The sequence below is a fragment of the Macrosteles quadrilineatus genome, unplaced genomic scaffold (assembly GCF_028750875.1).
Source record: "Macrosteles quadrilineatus isolate MER2022 unplaced genomic scaffold, UCM_ALF_1.0 Scaffold_9__3_contigs__length_116548681, whole genome shotgun sequence".
NCBI classification, from domain to species: domain Eukaryota; kingdom Metazoa; phylum Arthropoda; class Insecta; order Hemiptera; family Cicadellidae; genus Macrosteles; species Macrosteles quadrilineatus.
In genome coordinates, this window is record NW_026542602.1 from 44,292,157 (window position 1) to 44,313,461 (window position 21,305).

At 40.7% G+C, this 21,305-nt stretch overlaps 1 protein-coding gene across 1 annotated transcript; it reads right to left on the minus strand.

Annotated features, from left to right (window-relative positions):
- Positions 1-6,100: 6,100 nt before the first annotated feature.
- LOC129003371 (uncharacterized) lies at positions 6,101-18,461 on the minus strand. The gene is made up of 2 exons (XM_054431662.1): positions 18,281-18,461; positions 6,101-6,378 (listed from the first exon to the last, which is right to left on the minus strand). Exons 1-2 carry the CDS (start codon positions 18,459-18,461, stop codon positions 6,101-6,103), a joined length of 459 nt encoding a protein of 152 aa, XP_054287637.1.
- Positions 18,462-21,305: the final 2,844 nt, after the last annotated feature.

Below are 21,305 nucleotides of genomic sequence, written 5' to 3' on the forward strand. Positions count from 1 at the left end.
ACGTTATAACACAATTATTGCTCAATAACACAAGATACTTATAGTAAAATCTTACATAGTATATAACATATAGAGAAATAAAATAGTTTGAAACTAAACTAAACGAATAAAATATATATGATGGGTCAAAGTCGATTGAGAATCAATACGACAACATATAATACAATAGTCTTGATTATATGATCTTTGGTTATCCAAACTTTGGTTATCAGACCCAATGATGGTTACATGATCGTAAGTTTTTTTTTTTCTGTACCATCCCATCCTCCCTGTGAACAATTAGTACCATGAAGCCCTGACTGTACTTGGACAACACAACCAGACTTGAAGCACCTGCACTTTGTGCAAATTGAAAACTGTGGCTGAGGAAATGACTGTTGCTCATCTTCTATTTTAAAGTTACAAGGGAATTTTTATGTTACTTGGGATGCTTGATTCAAAATGGAAAAAGTTTGTAGTTTTTCGATAAAACTAATCTTAAAGCTCCAAATAGACGAGGAAGTTTCCCAACAGTGGCAATAGCCAAAACTGCCCAGTTTGTAATTATTTAGTGAATTATAAGTAGATAATGATGGTTATGCTAAATCATAACAAATCTATTAAAAACTTGTTGATAAAAATTAAAAAATTAATACAAAAATTAAAATCTTGCCTGGCATAATAAGTTCAATGGTTGGATGCGAAAGTAAGATACATTCAATGCTAACTCAAGTGACTTTCATGACACCCTGTGCAAAATAAATGCTGGGTAAAACAATGGTTTGTACTTCTGATTGAGACTAAAGCATTGACTAGTCAATCACAAGTACAAACAGGAACTAGTAACAAAACTAAATCTATTTTCTAACACACAATAACTAGATTAGTATAAAAGTACAAAACTAGAGTTTGAATGACTTTGTAATGTTTTTAATTTTATTTTGCATATTCTTCTTCTCTATCTTCTGAAAACAACAAGTAAGAATTAGAATTGTTCTTCCTCTTCTTCATCCTTCATTTCTTCATCCTCCTTTTCTGCATCCCCCTTTTCTTCATCCTTCTTATCTTCATCCTTCTCCTCCTCCTCCATGCCTTTTCATTCGCCCCTTTTCTCTTCTAGAACACAAGAATTAATTGTTGCAACAATAAATGACACAGCTGATCATTAATTTAAACATTTGCTAAATAAAGTGTTTTGATTTGATTTGTAGACCTTTTCTTCAACGCAAGATTTGTTTCAGTGGTGAATACATCCAGGAGGCGCATGGTGTAAGGGTTATCTTGTCCAATCTTTTATTAAAAAAGGACATAGTTGTGTGAGCCAGTCAAAGAATGCACTAGTGTCTGAAATTCTATTTTCTACGTATTCTTTGTTGCTGACCAAGTTGACAGGTCGTAATAATTGGTATAGCTCACAATGACCCGGGGCAGGCCGTTGTACACGAGGAAAATAGTGACATCCAGTATCAATAGAGAGTAGTGGCCTTCAGTAAATATCCATGTATTGTCCTCCTTTATAGAGGTAGTTGATGCTTCAACGGCCAGTACGTAGTGGCAGCCAGGAAAGTCAAACATGTTTGCTTTTAGTGGATGTTGAGCGTCCAGTAAAAGGTCACGTGACCTAGTGGCGGCCATTACTGGACGTGTCTTTTAAGGAACTCACCACCAGTAGCTCACTGGACTCTGTAGGGAAATGTTGTTTGTGTGTGTCCTGCGGTTTTGTTATTATTATTTATATGTGAGATTTAATGTGTATAGTGTTATATATTTATTATTTCATGTGAGTTTAGTAGTTTGTGACGGTAATTTCCCTAACAGCCTCATCAACGGCTTCCTCATACTCCACAACACCATCCATTCAAAAGTTATAATGTTTTTAGCGTCACTTTAACTATAAAAAATAACTTTATCCTCACATGTCTGACACCGCAGATCTACTGGCGTTCACTAGGACAGTTTCAGTGTTTTTTGGTGTTCTGACTGTCAAATTCACTGGCAGCCACTGCCGCTACTGAATGTCACTATTGTCCTCGTGTACAACGGCCTAAGTCATTCCATTAGTTTGACCTGGTAAGAAAGTTTGCGTATTAAACAATCAGTAATTTAGATCAGCACTCTGTCAGTGGCTCACATCAATTACGACGATTTTGATACAAAAACTGGTGACAAATTTAACACGGGGATGGAATATCTAGTTTTATCAACAACAAAAATGTAAATAAACTATTTACATTATTAATTGCGTTATTAAATGTGTCACTCAAGCGGAACGCTGTACCTTCTTGACAAGAATAATTACACGTTATCATCTCATACATTTCAATATGATTAGTCCTGCCCAAACACAATGGCAGTGTTTATGATGACCAAATAAAACTACATTTTAAAGTCCCCTGATCGTAGCAAACTTTTCACACCCCGCACAATCGAAATTCGTCCACACAATTTGTAAAAATATAAGTGCGATTCTCTCAACGAAGTCCTGGATCCATCTCTAGTTTGTTCAGTTTTAATAACAAAATTATGCAAGGTGTTGATTATACATATTGCTACTAGCTCATCTATATATTGAATACGCTAAGCATATTTTTGTCATAATTGTTTTGGAGTGGTGGTGCTACCGATCACCATGTTCAAGGTGTCGTTAGAAAGGTCTTAGCATGTAGTTTTGCCATCAAACAAAAAAACTTTGGAATTCCATCAGGGCTCTGCCCCAGTGGCCTTCGAAGTACCCATGTTATTCTTATGGAGAAAATGTTAGTTTGAAATTGACACTAATATTTGAAACACATGGTTATACTAAAATTTTGCACAAAATCAAAACATGACCAAAAAAATGTTCGACATAATGGAGACTATAAGACGTTGACCAGGACGGCCAATAGGAGGAGGCCGACGAACTTTAACTGGTAGACGCAAACGAAATACAAATAATACTATTGTCGTTGATAGCCGAATACAGCAAGCACCCTTCCGTGCTGGGTTTAAGTGTGCTCTCCAACAGTCGCCAGAAGATTTCACATTCAATTTAGGACTGTTGGGTAATCGCTGCATAAGCTGTTGATTTTGGAATACAATGAGGAGGGTAGGACTAATTTGAAAACAGATGAGAATAGCATTAGCACCAGCAAATTCCAAATTTTTTCTAATTTTGTAGTAGCCATTTTTTGGCATGCTTCGTGGTACTCAACTAAGCAACTGTGATAAAACATAACCCTGTTAAAACAAACTTATAAACACACCCTTTCCATTTGCATAACAATAAGACGTTTTAAATAACGGAAACGGACGTACCAACTGATTAGTTTTACACCATTCTAGCTTTTTTAATAACCCTGTATTTTAGAGAACTTTAATTCATAATTTAAATTAATACTTGTACTTAAGCTAAATTTACATCAGCACGCAAAAGTTACATGGCTTTCAAGTGGCCAAAAAATAGTCTTCTTAAACCTCAGATGACGTGCCACTTTTAGTGAAGATATTTCAATTTTAGTGACTGGAGTCATTCGAGCTGACACCACTAATATTTGTTCCATCAACATTAAGCAGACAATTGTGAACACTAAGGATTACATCCACCTGGCAAGGGTTGGTCAAGTCTCTAAAACTATTTTAAGACCGGAGCATTACAAGAATGTATCTAGGACAGGGAAAAGGGTGCAAGGGAGGGGGGTGGCGGGTATTTTTTACTTATATTTCACGAGGATGGAAATACAAAGATGGCCACTAGCATTCTTAAGCTTATATTTTACAACAATAATAAAGTACGGGGGCCACGAGGGTATGCAGTTGAGGGAGGAGCCTATTTACCACTTGAATTTGTAGGATCCAATGAAGACCGTGTGGTTTTGCCAAATAATACCAGCTGATGTGAAAATATTGTTTCGTATATTTTAATTAGTGTTGAAAATTAGTGAGCAGGCGATGTTGCAACGTCGCGCTAGTTCAGTCTTGCTATTGGCTGCCGCCAACTGTGGACTCTCATGGCCTTGAGTGTAAGTTAGTAAACCATTTAATTTCAAAACCCAATATTTGTAGGGACCTGTAAATCCTTTGTCTGATGGCAGTAATCCCTAGTGTCCACAATTGCCAGCCTTAATGATGTGTCTGCAATATTCCGTTTCCGCAATCGCCTGCCTTAACCACCACAATTAATCACCAGCCCAAGTCACTTGATTTGAGTGGCTCAAGAACATTTTTAGTAGTATTTTGAAAGTTAGACTCTTTCTTATACAGTAGACCTCCTCATATCCAGCCTTGGTTATACCGGTCCTCTGTTTATCCGGCCTCTTCCAAGAACACATTATTAAAATGTTTTTCTTACAGCTTACAGACATTTAGATGCAAGCACTAGTCTTTATGACTGCTCAAGTCATCAAATAAATTGTTCTCACTGTTTATCTGTTTGATTATACATTTATTAGCTGTGTCACTATACTCAGTTGAGCTAGTATAGGCCTAACCTCTGATGAGTTGGTTGATCACCGGTATTTCCAAAGCGGGGTTAATACAGTACAAGTACATTAATTTTTGTATTTCACAAAATGGATAAGAATGCTGAATTGAAATACACGTACCATTTAAGTCCTAATGATCTTCAAGTCCAATTTATTGTCATTTTTTACACCATTTAATATTTTTTGTTACCTGGAATCATAGTATTTGTGCATGCTTCATTACTTTACAACTTATACCTACAAATAATTCTTTTCTTTTTAAATTTTTTTTTAATAATCCCAGAACAGACTGGAATGATACTTTTGACTGCTATATTGATTACCTATTATTATTAGGTATGAATTGCCTTCCCATGGTGGCCGGATATCAGGGATTCTACTGTATGATGTTTGCAATATAAGCTATCAGAACACCAAGCTGTAACGACCTTTACGCCTCTTTCACACGACGCGGCGCCCGCCGGATCCGGCGTAGGGCTATGGGAGTATATGAGTCCTTTTATACTATGTCCGGCGCGCGCCGCGCGGCGAATTCGCCGCACGGCGCGCGAGTTACCGCCGGATGCACCTTGAGCCGGACGATAGCGCCGCGCGGCGTCCACGCCGCACAATTCGGTAAAGGTGCATTGGTTCTTATGGGAGCTTTCACACGGTGCGGCGCGCGCCGCACGGCCCAACCCCTACGCTGTCTCAATTTAGGCAAACTACCTGACCAAGAGGGTGCAACAGTTAATTAAGAAATTATATATCGTTGTATCGGAAAATAATATATTTATTAACAAAATATATTAAGTTATTACAAAACATATATTTTTATGTTCATCCCATGCAAATCGGCCAACTTAAAGTATCAAAACAAAATTTTTCTTTTAATAACTAGAGGAGAATATTTAGTATTAAATTAATAATTTAGTAATTTATACGCAATGAAACATTTATATAATACGTGAAGGCGATTTCTACAAAATACTACTCCTCCGTTAATAATGGACGGATTTTTACAAACGATGTGTCAAAATTAAGTATTGTTTGTGTAGATGCCCCCTTTCACCAATTCCTGTAGTAAAAGTCCTCGGGCTTTGCCCCTCAGGCCATCAAAATCCCAATGTATATCTTATGAAGACAAGATTTTGTTTAGTTAAATTACTCTGAGGTTAAACAGACAAATAATTTGTATTAATTACAGCTGTTCATAGTACACACATGATACACACAAGAGTTTTCGTTTTCAGTTTCGATAGATGGAGTGGAGTGAGCGTTCGTTTTCAGAGTGAGTTCGTTTCCAGTTTCGATAACTGGAGTGGAGTGATTAGTTACATTATCTTTGACTTTACTCTCACACGTCAACGGAAATTGTGACAATTATTCGTAAAAAAACTCCTTTAATATTTTGCAATTGCTCAAATTCGAGCAACAGGTGCACTAGTTTATTAAATTTAAAATTAGCCCATTCATTTTATTTCAACTTTTAAGTGGAGTATTCATTTAAAAGCCACAACTGAACAGAAAATAATAAATATTTAAGAGTGCCGTACGGCGCGCGCCGCACGAAACCGTACTAGTGTGAAGACACACGCTTGTCCGGCGCAGCGCCGCGCGGCGGACGCCGTACGGCGCGCGCCGCTTCGTGTGAAAGAGGCGTTAATCTTACTCTTACATCTTTATTTCTCTTCTTCTCTTCTAATTATTAAACTATAGTGCTGTATTAAAACATTGCTGTACTCACATTTTTTCGTCCATCCCTTGTGCCCTTTCCTGCGTCTGCCTTTTCCTTTACCTTTACCTTTTCCCCGTCTTTTGGATTCTGTCCCGTTATTATTCATGTCTTCTTCTATTTGTATGTCTGCGTCTGCTATTTCTATTTCTTGAACTTCCTCCTCAAAGAACATCAGATCACCTGGTTCGTTTGGTTGATCCACTATCTCCTCGATCCAAACTCCTGAAAAAATATTAAACTTTTTTTAAAGTAGAGCATAAATTGTGGGTTCTTGTAAGTTTTGATTCAAAACGTTTGATTTTTTCATGTGAATGTTTTTCATATTTATATACTTTCATGTGACAGTGATACTCAACTTTTTTAGAATTAGTTCTCAAACCTATACGATTAGGTTACTGGCGACCGTTTTTCAAACTAGCCTTTTCAATTCAGTTCATAGAACTGAAAGGATTCACTTTAAAGTATTGTTTTGTTACTTTACAGTACCATATCCACTACCATATGCAAGTTACAGTACAAGTTTCAACCAATGAGGTTCAAGAATTAAGAGAAAAGAAGTAAAACTGCAATCAGAGCCGTATTTCCCTCGGGGGCCTCGGCCTAGGAGGGGGCTTCACTATGGGGCCTCAATCTTTTTCCTTGATAAATGTATTTTACTGATAATCTCTTTCGCCACCATCGCGGGAGATGTTGATAAATGAATAAATAAAAATGTCTTTATTAAGCGTTTCTCTGGTACACCAGCTTTTCAGAACAACTTTTGTCACTATGCTAAATATCTTATTCTACTATTTGGTCGTTAAACACTTATACAATAATAACTCAATTTTTTAAAACATATCCTTAAGTTTTTCTTTAAATGTTTTGCTAGATGCAACAACCTTCAGGCCGTCGGGTAAACCATTGTACAAAGAGGGACCAAAATATGAGAAGCTCTTCCTCCCAAGCTCAAGAGAAACTCTCGGGAGGTGAAGCCTCCCACCCTGACGTGTCCTGCGCTTGGAAACCTAGTCACAAAGAGAAAGCCTCTCGCATAAATAGTCGGGCTTACAAGGAGACAACACTCTGTGGGTCATGCAGCGTCAACAACCTGCACATGGCTTCAACGGGAAGCAGACTAGCTACTTCTCGAAAGGGAGAGACATGATCAAATTTTTTCAAACAGAAAATGAAACTGATTGTGGAGTTTTGGAGACGTTTCAACTGATGCATGTCTTCCTGAGAAATGCTGTTGCCATATGCAGGGAAGCAGTAGTAAAATACTAACAGTATTAGTGACTGCGCGAGCTGAAGTTTTGCACCCTCAGGCTACAATCCTCTGAACCTATACAAACCTCTTAGTCTCCCTAAGGCTCGCTGGGAAACAAAGGTGACATGATCGGAGAAATTCAGGTGACTGTCAATCACGACGCCAAGAGTCTTTGCCTTCTCACACACTAGAAGACTCCGGCGGTCGAGACAGACAGACACTCCAGCATCTCTAAGGTCTGCACTTGGTCCAGAGGCGCTGCATGCAAGACAGTGCACTTATCAGGGTTCAGTTTGAGCCCATTGACAAATGACCACTTGGAGATGCTCTCCAGGTCAGCCTTGAGTTTGTCAATTGCTTCTTTCACGACAACAGGCTCAAAAGACAAGTGCAACTGAGAATCGTCTGCATACAAATGTGCCATAGAGTTTTGTACACAGTTAGGGAAGTCAGCTGTATAAAGTGTGAAGAGAACAGGGCCCAAGCAGCTGCCTTGAGGAACACCCCATTGTTTGACGAGAAGTTCTGATGTCTCATTTCCAAGTCTAGTAACCTGTAGTCAGTCGATGAGATACGATCGAATCCAGGTAGTGATTTCAGAGCTAAATCCAAAATAAGCAATCAGCATGTCATGATCCATTGAGTCTAATGCTTTAGAGTAGTCAAGCATAACCAGTGAACTGTATCTACCTTTATCTTTGGCATCTATCATATCACTAAAGAGATTTGTCAATGCAGTACAGGTGTTATGGTTCTTTCTTAACCCTGACTGCAATTTAGGTAATATATGATTTTCATTAATAAAATCCGTTAACTGATTAGTAACTATCATTTCCAAAATTTTTGATATTGCTGGGACTAGTGATATTGGCCTCAGATCTTCCATTCTAGCTATAGATTGATGAAATATACGTGACCGTAAAAGATCTTCACTATTACGTCGTTAACGTATGAGATGTCACTCTATCCATCCGCGAAAGCGTAAGATGTCCAGCATTTTATCGCGACTGTGGGAGTCGAAGTCTAAGATCATGTCCGTGATAACTTGGAAGATCTTCACTATTTCGTAATGATTGCAGGAGACGAAGATGTTTCCGGGCTACCGCAAGATGTTAACTTTATCCATGGCCACATGAGACGCTCATGATTCAGGGAAGACGAAGATGATTCCGCTGCGATGGAACAGATGGAGATGGACGTCCCACACGCGTGGAGATGGCGCATGATGTGGACGATCTCTCCGCGACCGCAGCAATGTCCACGATTTTACTGTGACCTTAGAAGATCCTTACAATTTGGCGCAATCACAAATTTTGTATAAACCGATTATAGTACATCAATAATTAATATATGTAGTTTACATTTATTATTTTTAAAACTACGTGATTTTGATCCGATGCCCGAAGGTCAACATTTTTTACTCAATCTGAAAGAAATGAAAAATTTCTGGCCCCAACCTAAGACCCCTAATATTATTATTTTAAAAGTAATAGACTTATTTATTAGCTTGTTATAGAGTAGCTTGTTATTTATTAGCTTGGCGGCGGAGAGAAAGGCAATTTATCAGCTCCATGGGGAGGACCATGCACGAACAGAGGAACGCACCCGCACCTACCAGCTGTGGCAGGAGAGCTGGGAACAGGAGACTCGGGGACGCTGGACCAGGCGACTGATACAGCAAGTCCAAACTTGGGTTAATCGGCGGTGCGGAGAGGTGGACTTCTACCTCACCCAATTTCTGACGGGTCACAGCTTTTTCTGGTCATACCTGTTCAGGATGGGCAAAGCCGTGTCACCCGATTGCATATACTGCCCGGGCATTCCCGATGACGTGGAACATACCTTTTTCCACTGCCAGCGTTGGGAAAGGCCCTGCCTGGAGGCTCAACAGTTAGTAGGACTGCTGTCAATGGACACGGTCATACCGATGATGACGGAGGGTGAGGACAATTGGACCTGTGTGTCACATTACATCCAGGGTATTCTCTGCGCCAAGAAGCTCGACCTTGACCGGGATGCGGTGTAGGTCATAAAGTATCTAAATGCCAAAAACCGCGAGAGCCCTGAGGGCTTAGGTCACATGTTGGCCTGACTTGAAGTAATGTGACAAACAATTCCAGGTCTGTGTCCAACAGAGTAGAGGGGGTTTTTTAGTGAGCAGTCTGTGTCTCACACCACAGGCTGGCTACCTGTGTGCGTAAAAGCATTTTCCCTCCTCTCCCTTAAAAAAAAATTATTAACTTTTATTTTTTTACGATCGGATGGTTGCAAACAAAAGGTCAATTCATAGTGTTTAAACAATACAATGTGTATTTCTAAACCCTTAAGTTCCAACCTTCAAAGAATCAGAAGATAGAGGGGGCCTCCCTGGTGAGAGTCGCCAGGGGCCTCATCAATTCTAAATATGGCCCTGACTGTAATACTTTGAATGTCAACTTATCAGCTGTTAAGAGCAATTTAATCGACTAAACAATGAGTGAGTGATTAGGACAATAACTCGTTGTTGCATCACAATCAGTGGCAATAAGAGGTTATAAACACGAAAAGTGATTTTTTAGTAATTAAAAACGGCCGTAAGTAAACTAGTTTAAGCAACTCTTGTAATTAGCCTTTACGACACTCATACAAGTTTTAAAGGCACTTGCGAAGGCTCATACCTTAAACTTTCTAATAGTGTTGTAAAGCTTTTGGAGTGTATCTTGGCAGGATGTCGGGAGCATACGCCAATCTTACACGACAATGTGCCACGTCAAAGTATAGTGCTAGTGATGGAATTTTGTAAGAGTTGTACCTTGTCATAGGAGTGTGTGTTGTGAGGTTGAAGGGAGCGTACCCCAATCTTACACAACAATGTGCCACGTCAAAGTATAGTCCTTGTGATGGAAGTTTGTCAGAGTGGTACCTTGTCATAGGAGTAAAGGAGTGTGTGTTGTGAGGTTAAATGGAGCATACGCCAATCTTACACAACAATGTGCCACGTCAAAGTATAGTCCTTGTGATGGAAGTTTGTCAGAGTAGCACCTTGTCATAGGAGTGTGTGTTGTGAGGTTGAAGGGAGCATACGCCAATCTTACACAACAATGTGCCACGTCAAAGTATAGTCCTAGTGAAGGAAGTTTGTCAGAGTGGCACCTTGTCATAGGAGTGTGTGTTGTCAGGTTGAAGGGAGCGTACCCCAATCTTACACAACAACGTGCCTCGTCAAAGTATAGTCCTAGTGATGGAAGTTTGTCAGAGTGGTACCTTGTCATAGGAGTGTGTGTTGTCAGGTTGAAGGGAGCGTACCCCAATCTTACACAACAACGTGCCTTGTGAAAGTATAGTCCTAGTGATGGAAGTTTGTCAGAGTGGTACCTTGTCATAGGAGTGTGTGTTGTCGGGTTGAAGGGAGCGTACCCCAATCTTACACAACAACGTGCCTTGTCAAAGTATAGTCCTAGTGATGGAAGTTTGTCAGAGTGGTACCTTGTCATAGGAGTGTGTGTTGTCAGGTTGAAGGGAGCGTACCCCAATCTTACACAACAACGTACCTCGTCAAAGTATAGTCCGAGTGATGGAAGTTTGTTAGAGTGGTACCTTGTCATAGGAGTGTGTGTTGTCAGGTTGAAGGGAGCGTACCCCAATCTTACACAACAACGTACCTCGTCAAAGTATAGTCCTAGTGATGGAAGTTTGTCAGAGTGGTACCTTGTCATAGGAGTGTGTGTTGTCGGGTTGAAGGGAGCGTACCCCAATCTTACACAACAACGTACCTCGTCAAAGTATAGTCCTAGTGATGGAAGTTTGTCAGAGTGGTACCTTGTCATAGGAGTGTGTGTTGTCGGGTTGAAGGGAGCGTCCCCCAATCTTACACAACAATGTGCCACGTTAAAGTATAGTCCTAGTGATGGAAGTTTGTCAGAGTGGCACCTTGTCATAGGAGTGTGTGTTGTCAGGTTGAAGGGAGCGTACCCCAATCTTACACAACAACGTACCTCGTCAAAGTATAGTCCGAGTGATGGAAGTTTGTTAGAGTGGTACCTTGTCATAGGAGTGTGTGTTGTCGGGTTGAAGGGAGCGTACCCCAATCTTACACAACAACGTGCCTTGTCAACTATAGTCCTAGTGATGGAAGTTTGTCAGAGTGGTACCTTGTCATAGGAGTGTGTGTTGTCGGGTTGAAGGGAGCGTACCCCAATCTTACACAACAACGTGCCTTGTCAAAGTATAGTCCTAGTGATGGAAGTTTGTCAGAGTGGTACCTTGTCATAGGAGTGTGTGTTGTCAGGTTGAAGGGAGCGTACCCCAATCTTACACAACAACGTGCCTTGTCAAAGTATAGTCCTAGTGATGGAAGTTTGTTTGAGTGGTACCTTGTCATAGGAGTGTGTGTTGTCAGGATGAAGGGAGCGTACCCCAATCTTACGTTACACAACAATGTGCCTCGTCAAAGTATAGTCCTAGTGATGGAAGTTTGTCAGAGTAGCACCTTGTCATAGGAGTGTGTGTTGTCAGGTTGATGGGAGCGTATCCCAATCCTACACAACAATGTGCCTCGTCAAAGTATAGTCCTAGTGATGGAAGTTTGTCAGAGTGGCACCTTGTCATAGGAGTGTGTGTTGTCAGGTTGATGGGAGCGTATCCCAATCCTACACAACAATGTGCCTCGTCAAAGTATAGTCCTAGTGATGGAAGTTTGTCAGAGTGGTACCTTGTCATAGGAGTGTGTGTTGTCAGGTTGAAGGGAGCGTACCCCAATCTTACACAACAATGTGCCTTGTCAAAGTATAGTCCTAGTGATGGAAGTTTGTCAGAGTGGTACCTTGTCATAGGAGTGTGTGTTGTCAGGTTGAAGGGAGCGTACCCCAATCTTACACAACAACGTGCCTTGTCAAAGTATAGTCCTAGTGATGGAAGTTTGTCAGAGTGGTACCTTGTCATAGGAGTGTGTGTTGTCGGGTTGAAGGGAGCGTACCCCAATCTTACACAACAACGTGCCTTGTCAAAGTATAGTCCTAGTGATGGAAGTTTGTCAGAGTGGTACCTTGTCATAGGAGTGTGTGTTGTCAGGTTGAAGGGAGCGTACCCCAATCTTACACAACAATGTGTCACGTTAAAGTATAGTCCTAGTGATGGAAGTTTGTCAGAGTGGCACCTTGTCATAGGAGTGTGTGTTGTCAGGTTGAAGGGAGCGTACCCCAATCTTACACAACAACGTGCCTTGTCAAAGTATAGTCCTAGTGATGGAAGTTTGTCAGAGTGGCACCTTGTCATAGGAGTGTGTGTTGTCAGGTTGAAGGGAGCGTACCCCAATCTTACACAACAATGTGCCTTGTCAAAGTATAGTCCTAGTGATGGAAGTTTGTCAGAGTAGCACCTTGTCATAGGAGTGTGTGTTGTCAGGTTGATGGGAGCGTACCCCAATCTTACGTTACACAACAACGTGCCTTGTCAAAGTATAGTCCTAGTGATGGAAGTTTGTCAGAGTGGCACCTTGTTATAGGAGTGTGTGTTGTCAGGTTGAAGGGAGCGTACCCCAATCTTACACAACAACGTGCCTTGTCAAAGTATAGTCCTAGTGATGGAAGTTTGTCAGAGTGGTACCTTGTCATAGGAGTGTGTGTTGTCGGGTTGAAGGGAGCGTACCCCAATCTTACACAACAACGTGCCTTGTCAAAGTATAGTCCTAGTGATGGAAGTTTGATAGAGTGGTACCTTGTCATAGGAGTGTGTGTTGTCAGGTTGAAGGGAGCGTACCCCAATCTTACACAACAATGTGCCACGTTAAAGTATAGTCCTAGTGATGGAAGTTTGTCAGAGTGGCACCTTGTCATAGGAGTGTGTGTTGTCAGGTTGATGGGAGCGTATCCCAATCCTACACAACAATGTGCCACGTCAAAGTATAGTCCTAGTGATGGAAGTTTGTCAGAGTGGCACCTTGTCATAGGAGTGTGTGTTGTCAGGTTGAAGGGAGCGTACCCCAATCTTACGTTACACAACAATGTGCCTCGTCAAAGTATAGTCCTAGTGATGGAAGTTTGTTAGAGTGGCACCTTGTCATAGGAGTGTGTGTTGTCAGGTTGAAGGGAGCGTACCCCAATCTTACGTTACACAACAATGTGCCTCGTCAAAGTATAGTCCTAGTGATGGAAGTTTGTCAGAGTAGCACCTTGTCATAGGAGTGTGTGTTGTCAGGTTGAAGGGAGCGTACCCCAATCTTACGTTACACAACAATGTGCCTCGTCAAAGTATAGTCCTAGTGATGGAAGTTTGTTAGAGTGGCACCTTGTCATAGGAGTGTGTGTTGTCAGGTTGAAGGGAGCGTACCCCAATCTTACGTTACACAACAATGTGCCTCGTCAAAGTATAGTCCTAGAGTGATGGAAGTTTGTCAGAGTAGCACCTTGTCATAGGAGTGTGTGTTGTCAGGTTGATGGGAGCGTACCCCAATCCTACACAACAATGTGCCACGTCAAAGTATAGTCCTAGTGATGGAAGTTTGTCAGAGTAGCACCTTGTCATAGGAGTGTGTGTTGTCAGGTTGAAGGGAGTGTACCCCAATCTTACACAACAATGTGCCTCGTCAAAGTATAGTCCTTGTGATGGAAGTTTGTCAGAGTGGCACCTTGTCATAGGAGTGTGTGTTGTCAGGTTGATGGGAGCGTATCCCAATCCTACACAACAATGTGCCTCGTCAAAGTATAGTCCTAGTGATGGAAGTTTGTCAGAGTGGTACCTTGTCATAGGAGTGTGTGTTGTCAGGTTGATGGGAGCGTACCCCAATCTTACACAACAATGTGCCTCGTCACAGTATAGTCCTAGTGATGGAAGTTTGTCAGAGTGGCACCTTGTCATAGGAGTGTGTGTTGTCAGGTTGATGGGAGCGTATCCCAATCCTACACAACAATGTGCCTCGTCAAAGTATAGTCCTAGTGATGGAAGTTTGTCATAGTGGCACCTTGTCATAGGAGTGTGTGTTGTCAGGTTGATGGGAGCGTATCCCAATCCTACACAACAATGTGCCTCGTCAAAGTATAGTCCTAGTGATGGAAGTTTGTCAGAGTGGCACCTTGTCATAGGAGTGTGTGTTGTCAGGTTGATGGGAGCGTATCCCAATCCTACACAACAATGTGCCTCGTCAAAGTATAGTCCTAGTGATGGAAGTTTGTCAGAGTGGTACCTTGTCATAGGAGTGTGTGTTGTCAGGTTGAAGGGAGCGTACCCCAATCTTACACAACAACGTACCTCGTCAAAGTATAGTCCTAGTGATGGAAGTTTGTCAGAGTGGCACCTTGTCATAGAAGTGTGTGTTGTCAGGTTGAAGGGAGCGTACCCCAATCTTACACAACAATGTGCCTTGTCAAAGTATAGTCCTAGTGATGGAAGTTTGTCAGAGTGGCACCTTGTCAAAGGAGTGTATGTTGTCAGGTTGAAGGGAGCATACCCCAATCTTACACAACAATGTGCCACGTCAAAGTATAGTCCTAGTGATGGAAGTTTGTCAGAGTGGCACCTTGTCATAGGAGTGTGTGTTGTCAGGATGTCGGGAGCGTACCCCAATCTTACACAACAATGTGCCTTGTCAAAGTATAGTCCTAGTGATGGAAGTTTGTCAGAGTGGCACCTTGTCAAAGGAGTGTATGTTGTCAGGTTGAAGGGAGCATACCCCAATCTTACACAACAATGTGCCACGTCAAAGTATAGTCCTAGTGATGGAAGTTTGTCAGAGTGGTACCTTGTCATAGGAGTGTGTGTTGTCAGGTTGAAGGGAGCGTACCCCAATCTTACACAACAATGTGCCTTGTCAAAGTATAGTCCTAGTGATGGAAGTTTGTCAGAGTGGTACCTTGTCATAGGAGTGTGTGTTGTCGGGTTAAAGGGAGCGTACCCCAATCTTACACAACAATGTGCCTTGTCAAAGTATAGTCCTAGTGATGGCAGTTTGTCAAAGTGGCACCTTGTCATAGGAGTGTGTGTTGTCAGGTTGAAGGGAGCGTACCCCAATCTTACACAACAACGTACCTCGTCAAAGTATAGTCCGAGTGATGGAAGTTTGTCAGAGTGGTACCTTGTCATAGGAGTGTGTGTTGTCAGGTTGATGGGAGCGTACCCCAATCTTACACAACAATGTGCCTTGTCAAAGTATAGTCCTCGTGATGGAATTTTGTCAGAGTGGTACCTTGTCATAGGAGTGTGTGTTGTCGGGTTGAAGGGAGCGTACCCCAATCTTACACAACAACATGCCACGTCAAAGTATAGTCCTAGTGATGGAAGTTTGTCAGAGTGGTACCTTGTCATAGGAGTGTGTGTTGTCAGGTTGAAGGGAGCGTACCCCAATCTTACACAACAACATGCCACGTCAAAGTATAGTCCTAGTGATGGAAGTTTGTCAGAGTGGTACCTTGTCATAGGAGTGTGTGTTGTCGGGTTGAAGGGAGCGTACCCCAATCTTACACAACAACATGCCACGTCAAAGTATAGTCCTAGTGATGGAAGTTTGTCAGAGTGGTACCTTGTCATAGGAGTGTGTGTTGTCGGGTTGAAGGGAGCGTACCCCAATCTTACACAACAACATGCCACGTCAAAGTATAGTCCTAGTGATGGAAGTTTGTCAGAGTGGTACCTTGTCATAGGAGTGTGTGTTGTCAGGTTGATGGGAGCGTACCCCAATCTTACACAACAATTTGCCTTGTCAAAGTATAGTCCTAGTGATGGAAGTTTGTCAGAGTGGTACCTTGTCATAGGAGTGTGTGTTGTCGGGTTGAAGGGAGCGTACCCCAATCTTACACAACAACATGCCACGTCAAAGTATAGTCCTAGTGATGGAAGTTTGTCAGAGTGGTACCTTGTCATAGGAGTGTGTGTTGTCAGGTTGAAGGGAGCATACCCCAATCTTACACAACAACGTGCCTTGTCAAAGTATAGTCCTAGTGATGGAAGTTTGTCAGAGTGGTACCTTGTCATAGGAGTGTGTGTTGTCAGGTTGAAGGGAGCGTACCCCAATCTTACACAACAATGTGTCTTGTCAAAGTATAGTCCTAGTGATGGAAGTTTGTCAGAGTGGCACCTTGTCATAGGAGTGTGTGTTGTCGGGTTGAAGGGAGCGTACCCCAATCTTACACAACAATGTGTCTTGTCAAAGTATAGTCCTAGTGATGGAAGTTTGTCAGAGTGGTACCTTGTCATAGGAGTGTGTGTTTTCGGGTTGAAGGGAGCGTACCCCAATCTTACACAACAATGTGCCTCGTCAAAGTATAGTCCTAGTGATGGAAGTTTGTCAGAGTGGTACCTTGTCATAGGAGTGTGTGTTGTCAGGTTGAAGGGAGCGTACCCCAATCTTACACAACAACAACGTGCCACGTCAAAGTATAGTCCTAGTGATGGAAGTTTGTCAGAGTGGTACCTTGTCATAGGAGTGTGTGTTGTCAGGATGTCGGGAGCGTACCCCAATCTTACACAACAATGTGCCACGTCAAAGTATAGTCCTAGTGATGGAAGTTTGTCAGAGTAGCACCTTGTCATAGGAGTGTGTGTTGTCAGGTTTATGGGAGCGTACCCGAATCTTACACAACAACATGCCACGTCAAAGTATAGTCCTAGTGATGGAAGTTTGTCAGAGTGGCACCTTGTCATAGGAGTGTGTGTTGTCAGGTTGAAGGGAGCGTACCACAATCTTACACAACAATGTGCCTTGTCAAAGTATAGTCCTAGTGATGGAAGTTTGTCAGAGTGGCACCTTGTCATAGGAGTGTGTGTTGTCAGGTTGAAGGGAGCGTACCCCAATCTTACACAACAATGTGCCTTGTCAAAGTATAGTCCTAGTGATGGAAGTTTGTCAGAGTGGTACCTTGTCATAGGAGTGTGTGTTGTCAGGTTGAAGGGAGCGTACCCCAATTTTACACAACAATGTGCCTTGTCAAAGTATAGTCCTAGTGATGGAAGTTTGTCAGAGTGGTACCTTGTCATAGGAGTGTGTGTTGTCAGGTTGAAGGGAGCGTACCCCAATTTTACACAACAATGTGCCTTGTCAAAGTATAGTCCTAGTGATGGAAGTTTGTCAGAGTGGTACCTTGTCATAGGAGTGTGTGTTGTCAGGTTGAAGGGAGTGTACCACAATCTTACACAACAATGTGCCTTGTCAAAGTATAGTCCTAGTGATGGAAGTTTGTCAGAGTGGTACCTTGTCATAGGAGTGTGTGTTGTCGGGTTGAAGGGAGCGTACCCCAATCTTACACAACAATGTGCCTTGTCAAAGTATAGTCCTAGTGATGGAAGTTTGTCAGAGTGGCACCTTGTCATAGGAGTGTGTGTTGTCAGGTTGAAGGGAGCGTACCCCAATCTTACACAACAATGTGCCTTGTCAAAGTATAGTCCTAGTGATGGAAGTTTGTCAGAGTGGCACCTTGTCATAGGAGTGTGTGTTGTCGGGTTGAAGGAAACATACCCCAATCTTACACAATAACGTACCTCGTCAAAGTATAGTCCTAGTGATGGAAGTTTGTCAGAGTGGCACCTTGTCATAGAAGTGTGTGTTGTCGGGTTGAAGGGAGCTTACTCCAATCTTACACAACAACGTACCTCGTCAAAATATAGGCCTAGTGATGGAAGTTTGTTTGGGTGGCACCTTGTTTAACTCAACTCAAACCTGTTATGTTAATTCTATGTAATTCTAAAGTACGTAATAGTCCAGTGCATTTACTTAAAAATTGCCTATGTCTACATCTTAATTGAAAATTTACCTTATACTGCCAATTAATATGCAACGAACTCTTTTTAAATTTTTTTATGTTATCTGATCACCGAAGGAACTAATGTTTTAGAGGTTGAGGTTTTTGTTTGACTAAATACCCCGCACTAACAAATATGCACAGTAAGGAGGCTACAAACCAGCTGTACCTGGGGCTGTAGATGAGCAGGGCTGGAGGTTTTCTGGAGCTGATGAAGAGCTGGGCAGGAGGTCTGCAATCGGTGGAAGTGGAAAACTATAAGCTGTGTGGAGTACATTGAAGGTCAAAAGCACGTCTCTTTGTCGTGTGAGGTTCATTTCTTGATTCTCCAAATTCAGACTCCCATCCATTAGTTGTTTAATTATTGTTAATCTTTGAGCCACTGGGGAACAAATTTAATAAATTTTAGGAAATGGAGTTCAAGTATTGAATGAATTTCAATAAACGTATGTTCAAATTTCTATTTCAAAGATATTGAAATAGAGCTAAAACAATCTTTTTTGGAGCAACACAGCTAGAAGATAAATATGGACAGTATCCTAAAACAACATAAAAATATTCCCCATACCGTACGTCATCGGAGTTATTATTACTATGTTATCTCTGCCTTTGGAAGAACCTTTAAATAGTATTACAATTGTTTTGGTGGATCTTTTGTAGTTAAACACTTCCGTGATTTCATCAGTGTAATATGATTTTATTTCAAAAGAAAATATTTTTTTGGAAGACATATTGTAACTTCACAAAGGTAGGTAGGGTTTATATCCTTTACGGTGTAAGTTAGATTTTTACTTCGTCACGTCGCGTCAGTTCATATCGTACTTCTGTACAAATGAATGAACCCTCTAGCATAGTTGTGAGAAATTGATTGTGGGGTTACTGTTAAAGCTGGAATTTCTTGACATGGGGGATGTCAGTTAGTTGTCTCAGCCTTATCAATAACATAAAGTTGTCAATAAAATCTCTCTACGGAATGTTAGGTGTAGTGGAATACTTGATGCGAAGTTGGCTTTTATTCTTGAACTGTTAGGGACCTCCTAGTTCATATGATCTTGCGGCTTCATCGGCAACAAATAATGCAAATGACATAGCAATGGGACATTTCCTAAAAGCAAAAATACTGTAAATTGGCAGTTATGAATATATTGACGTTTACATATTGTTAATCAACGTATCTTATAAAGGATTATGTGATCTAGTTTAAAAGGAATATGACCTTTCTGTCGTGAAAGGAGCTGCTTAAATAGTATTTTCTCTTTATACCTACCATATTTTACAGCCAAAATGTCGTGTTATTTTCATTAATGTTACCAACCCAATGCGCCAAAGTCCATGGTATAGGCAGGTGCAAATAATTTGTCAAGATAGGTACCATTTTAGGCAAGAGGTAAGGTTTCTATGTTCAGATTTTATTAGACACGATAAGAGCAGATATTTCTACTTGAATATTTGATATGTGTAGAATAATATAATAAAATGTAGGCAAGAGTGGTGGAAAAGGCAGACACCAACCCGTTAAATAGATATAAGATAGTTCAATAAGAAATAATTTAAGAATTGTTATGATAAAAGGATTTTCCACTGATTTCGTAATGGAACGTTATATTGTAAAACATGACATGATAAAGAAGAAAATCAATTTTAAAATCAGAAAATATATTGCAAATACTTTTTTGGTAAAATTCAGTAACTCCCGATAAATGTGTGTTGTTTGAAATACAATTTAAAAATGAACAGCTGTTTCATAAAAAAGTATTATTCACATGGCCAAAATGTAAACAACTCTGTGGAGGGATCTTTAAAGGCTTCTGGGGCAGAGTCCTAAGGGATTTTGCTTAGTTTTTCTTTTGATAACTCATCTACAGACCAAGACCTTTCTTTGGACACCTCTACCAAGTTTCTACGCCCAGTCGTTCTCTCAAATTAGTGTGGACAAAGTTTCTAATTAAATATTTAGTTTCCCCCATGTTAATCTTATGGGAGAAACTCCAACTTTGATGGCCTGTGGGGCAAAGCCCGAGGATTTTTATTGCAGGAATTGTTGAAAGGGGGCGTCTACACAAAAAATACTTTATTTTGACACGTTGTTTGTAAAAATCCGTCCATTATTATCGGAGGAGTAGTGTTTCGTAGAAATCGCCTTCACGTGTTATATAAGGATAATACAAGACATAATAAACGGTATCAGCAATCTGACTCATACTTTATTCATAAGTATGTGGCTTGTCAACAACCTTTATCTTGGGTAAGGGGTGGGAGTATAACTGAAATAACAAAAGTTATTTTATACTGAAATAACAAAAGTTTCAATAACTTTTAACTCGTAATTGTTACAGCAATGGCGGGTTGCACTATTTTGTTTGGAATTATAAGGACCATAACACATTAATTAAAATTGAAACCGGTTTTTCACTCAAATTTTATTTTTTGTTATTATATGGGAAATTAACACAAGTATCAATAACTTTTGAACCGTAATTTTTACGGAAATGGGATTTGTACCATTTTGTTCAGAATTTAAAGTACTATTACATAACAAAATCTTTACCAAAATCTTTCAGGCCATTTTTGAGACAGTTCCATTTTTGGTTAATTTATGGGTTTAAGGGAAAATCACCATTAAAAAGAGATATAAAGAGATATATTAAAGAGAGAAAGAGATACCACGGATTGGTACCTACATACCAAATTTCATGAAAATCTGACTACAGGTGTGGCCTGTAGCTCTGTACACATCCACACACACAGACATCACTTTGAAAACAACTTTTTTGGGTTCAACTGAAAAATTTTGACGAAAACATTACTTTCTCCAAATACTACTACAGTAGAGTCCCGCAAACTCGGCACTCGATAACCCGGCAGTCTGGATAACTCGGCCATCACCTGGCTCAGAAAATTAGTGATTTTTTTAGTTCGAGTTAAACATGGACTCAAGCCAGCTCAAGTCAAATCATTCACAACTCGTACCAAGGATTTGTTGTACTATGTCTGATGACTTAATACTGACCTGTAAAAATAAATATAAATAAAAAATGCAATTAAAAAGTTTAAAAATTTGTATTGCTCTTATTTTTAACCCTAGTTTCTGATAACCCGGCATTTCACAAACTCGGCACCCTTCCAGTCCACATTATGCCGAGTTTGCGAGACTCTACTGTATATCGGAAGAAAATAAAAATGAAATACGTAGT

Excerpts from the sequence above, each read along its gene's own strand:
- LOC129003371 (XM_054431662.1), bottom strand. The coding sequence starts at position 18,461 with ATGGATGGGAGTCTGAATTTGGAGAATCAAGAAATGAACCTCACACGA. Across the intron at positions 6,379-18,280 it reads CTGCTCATCTACAGCCCCAG|GAGTTTGGATCGAGGAGATA; the intron begins GTACAGCTGGTT and ends ATATTTTTTCAG.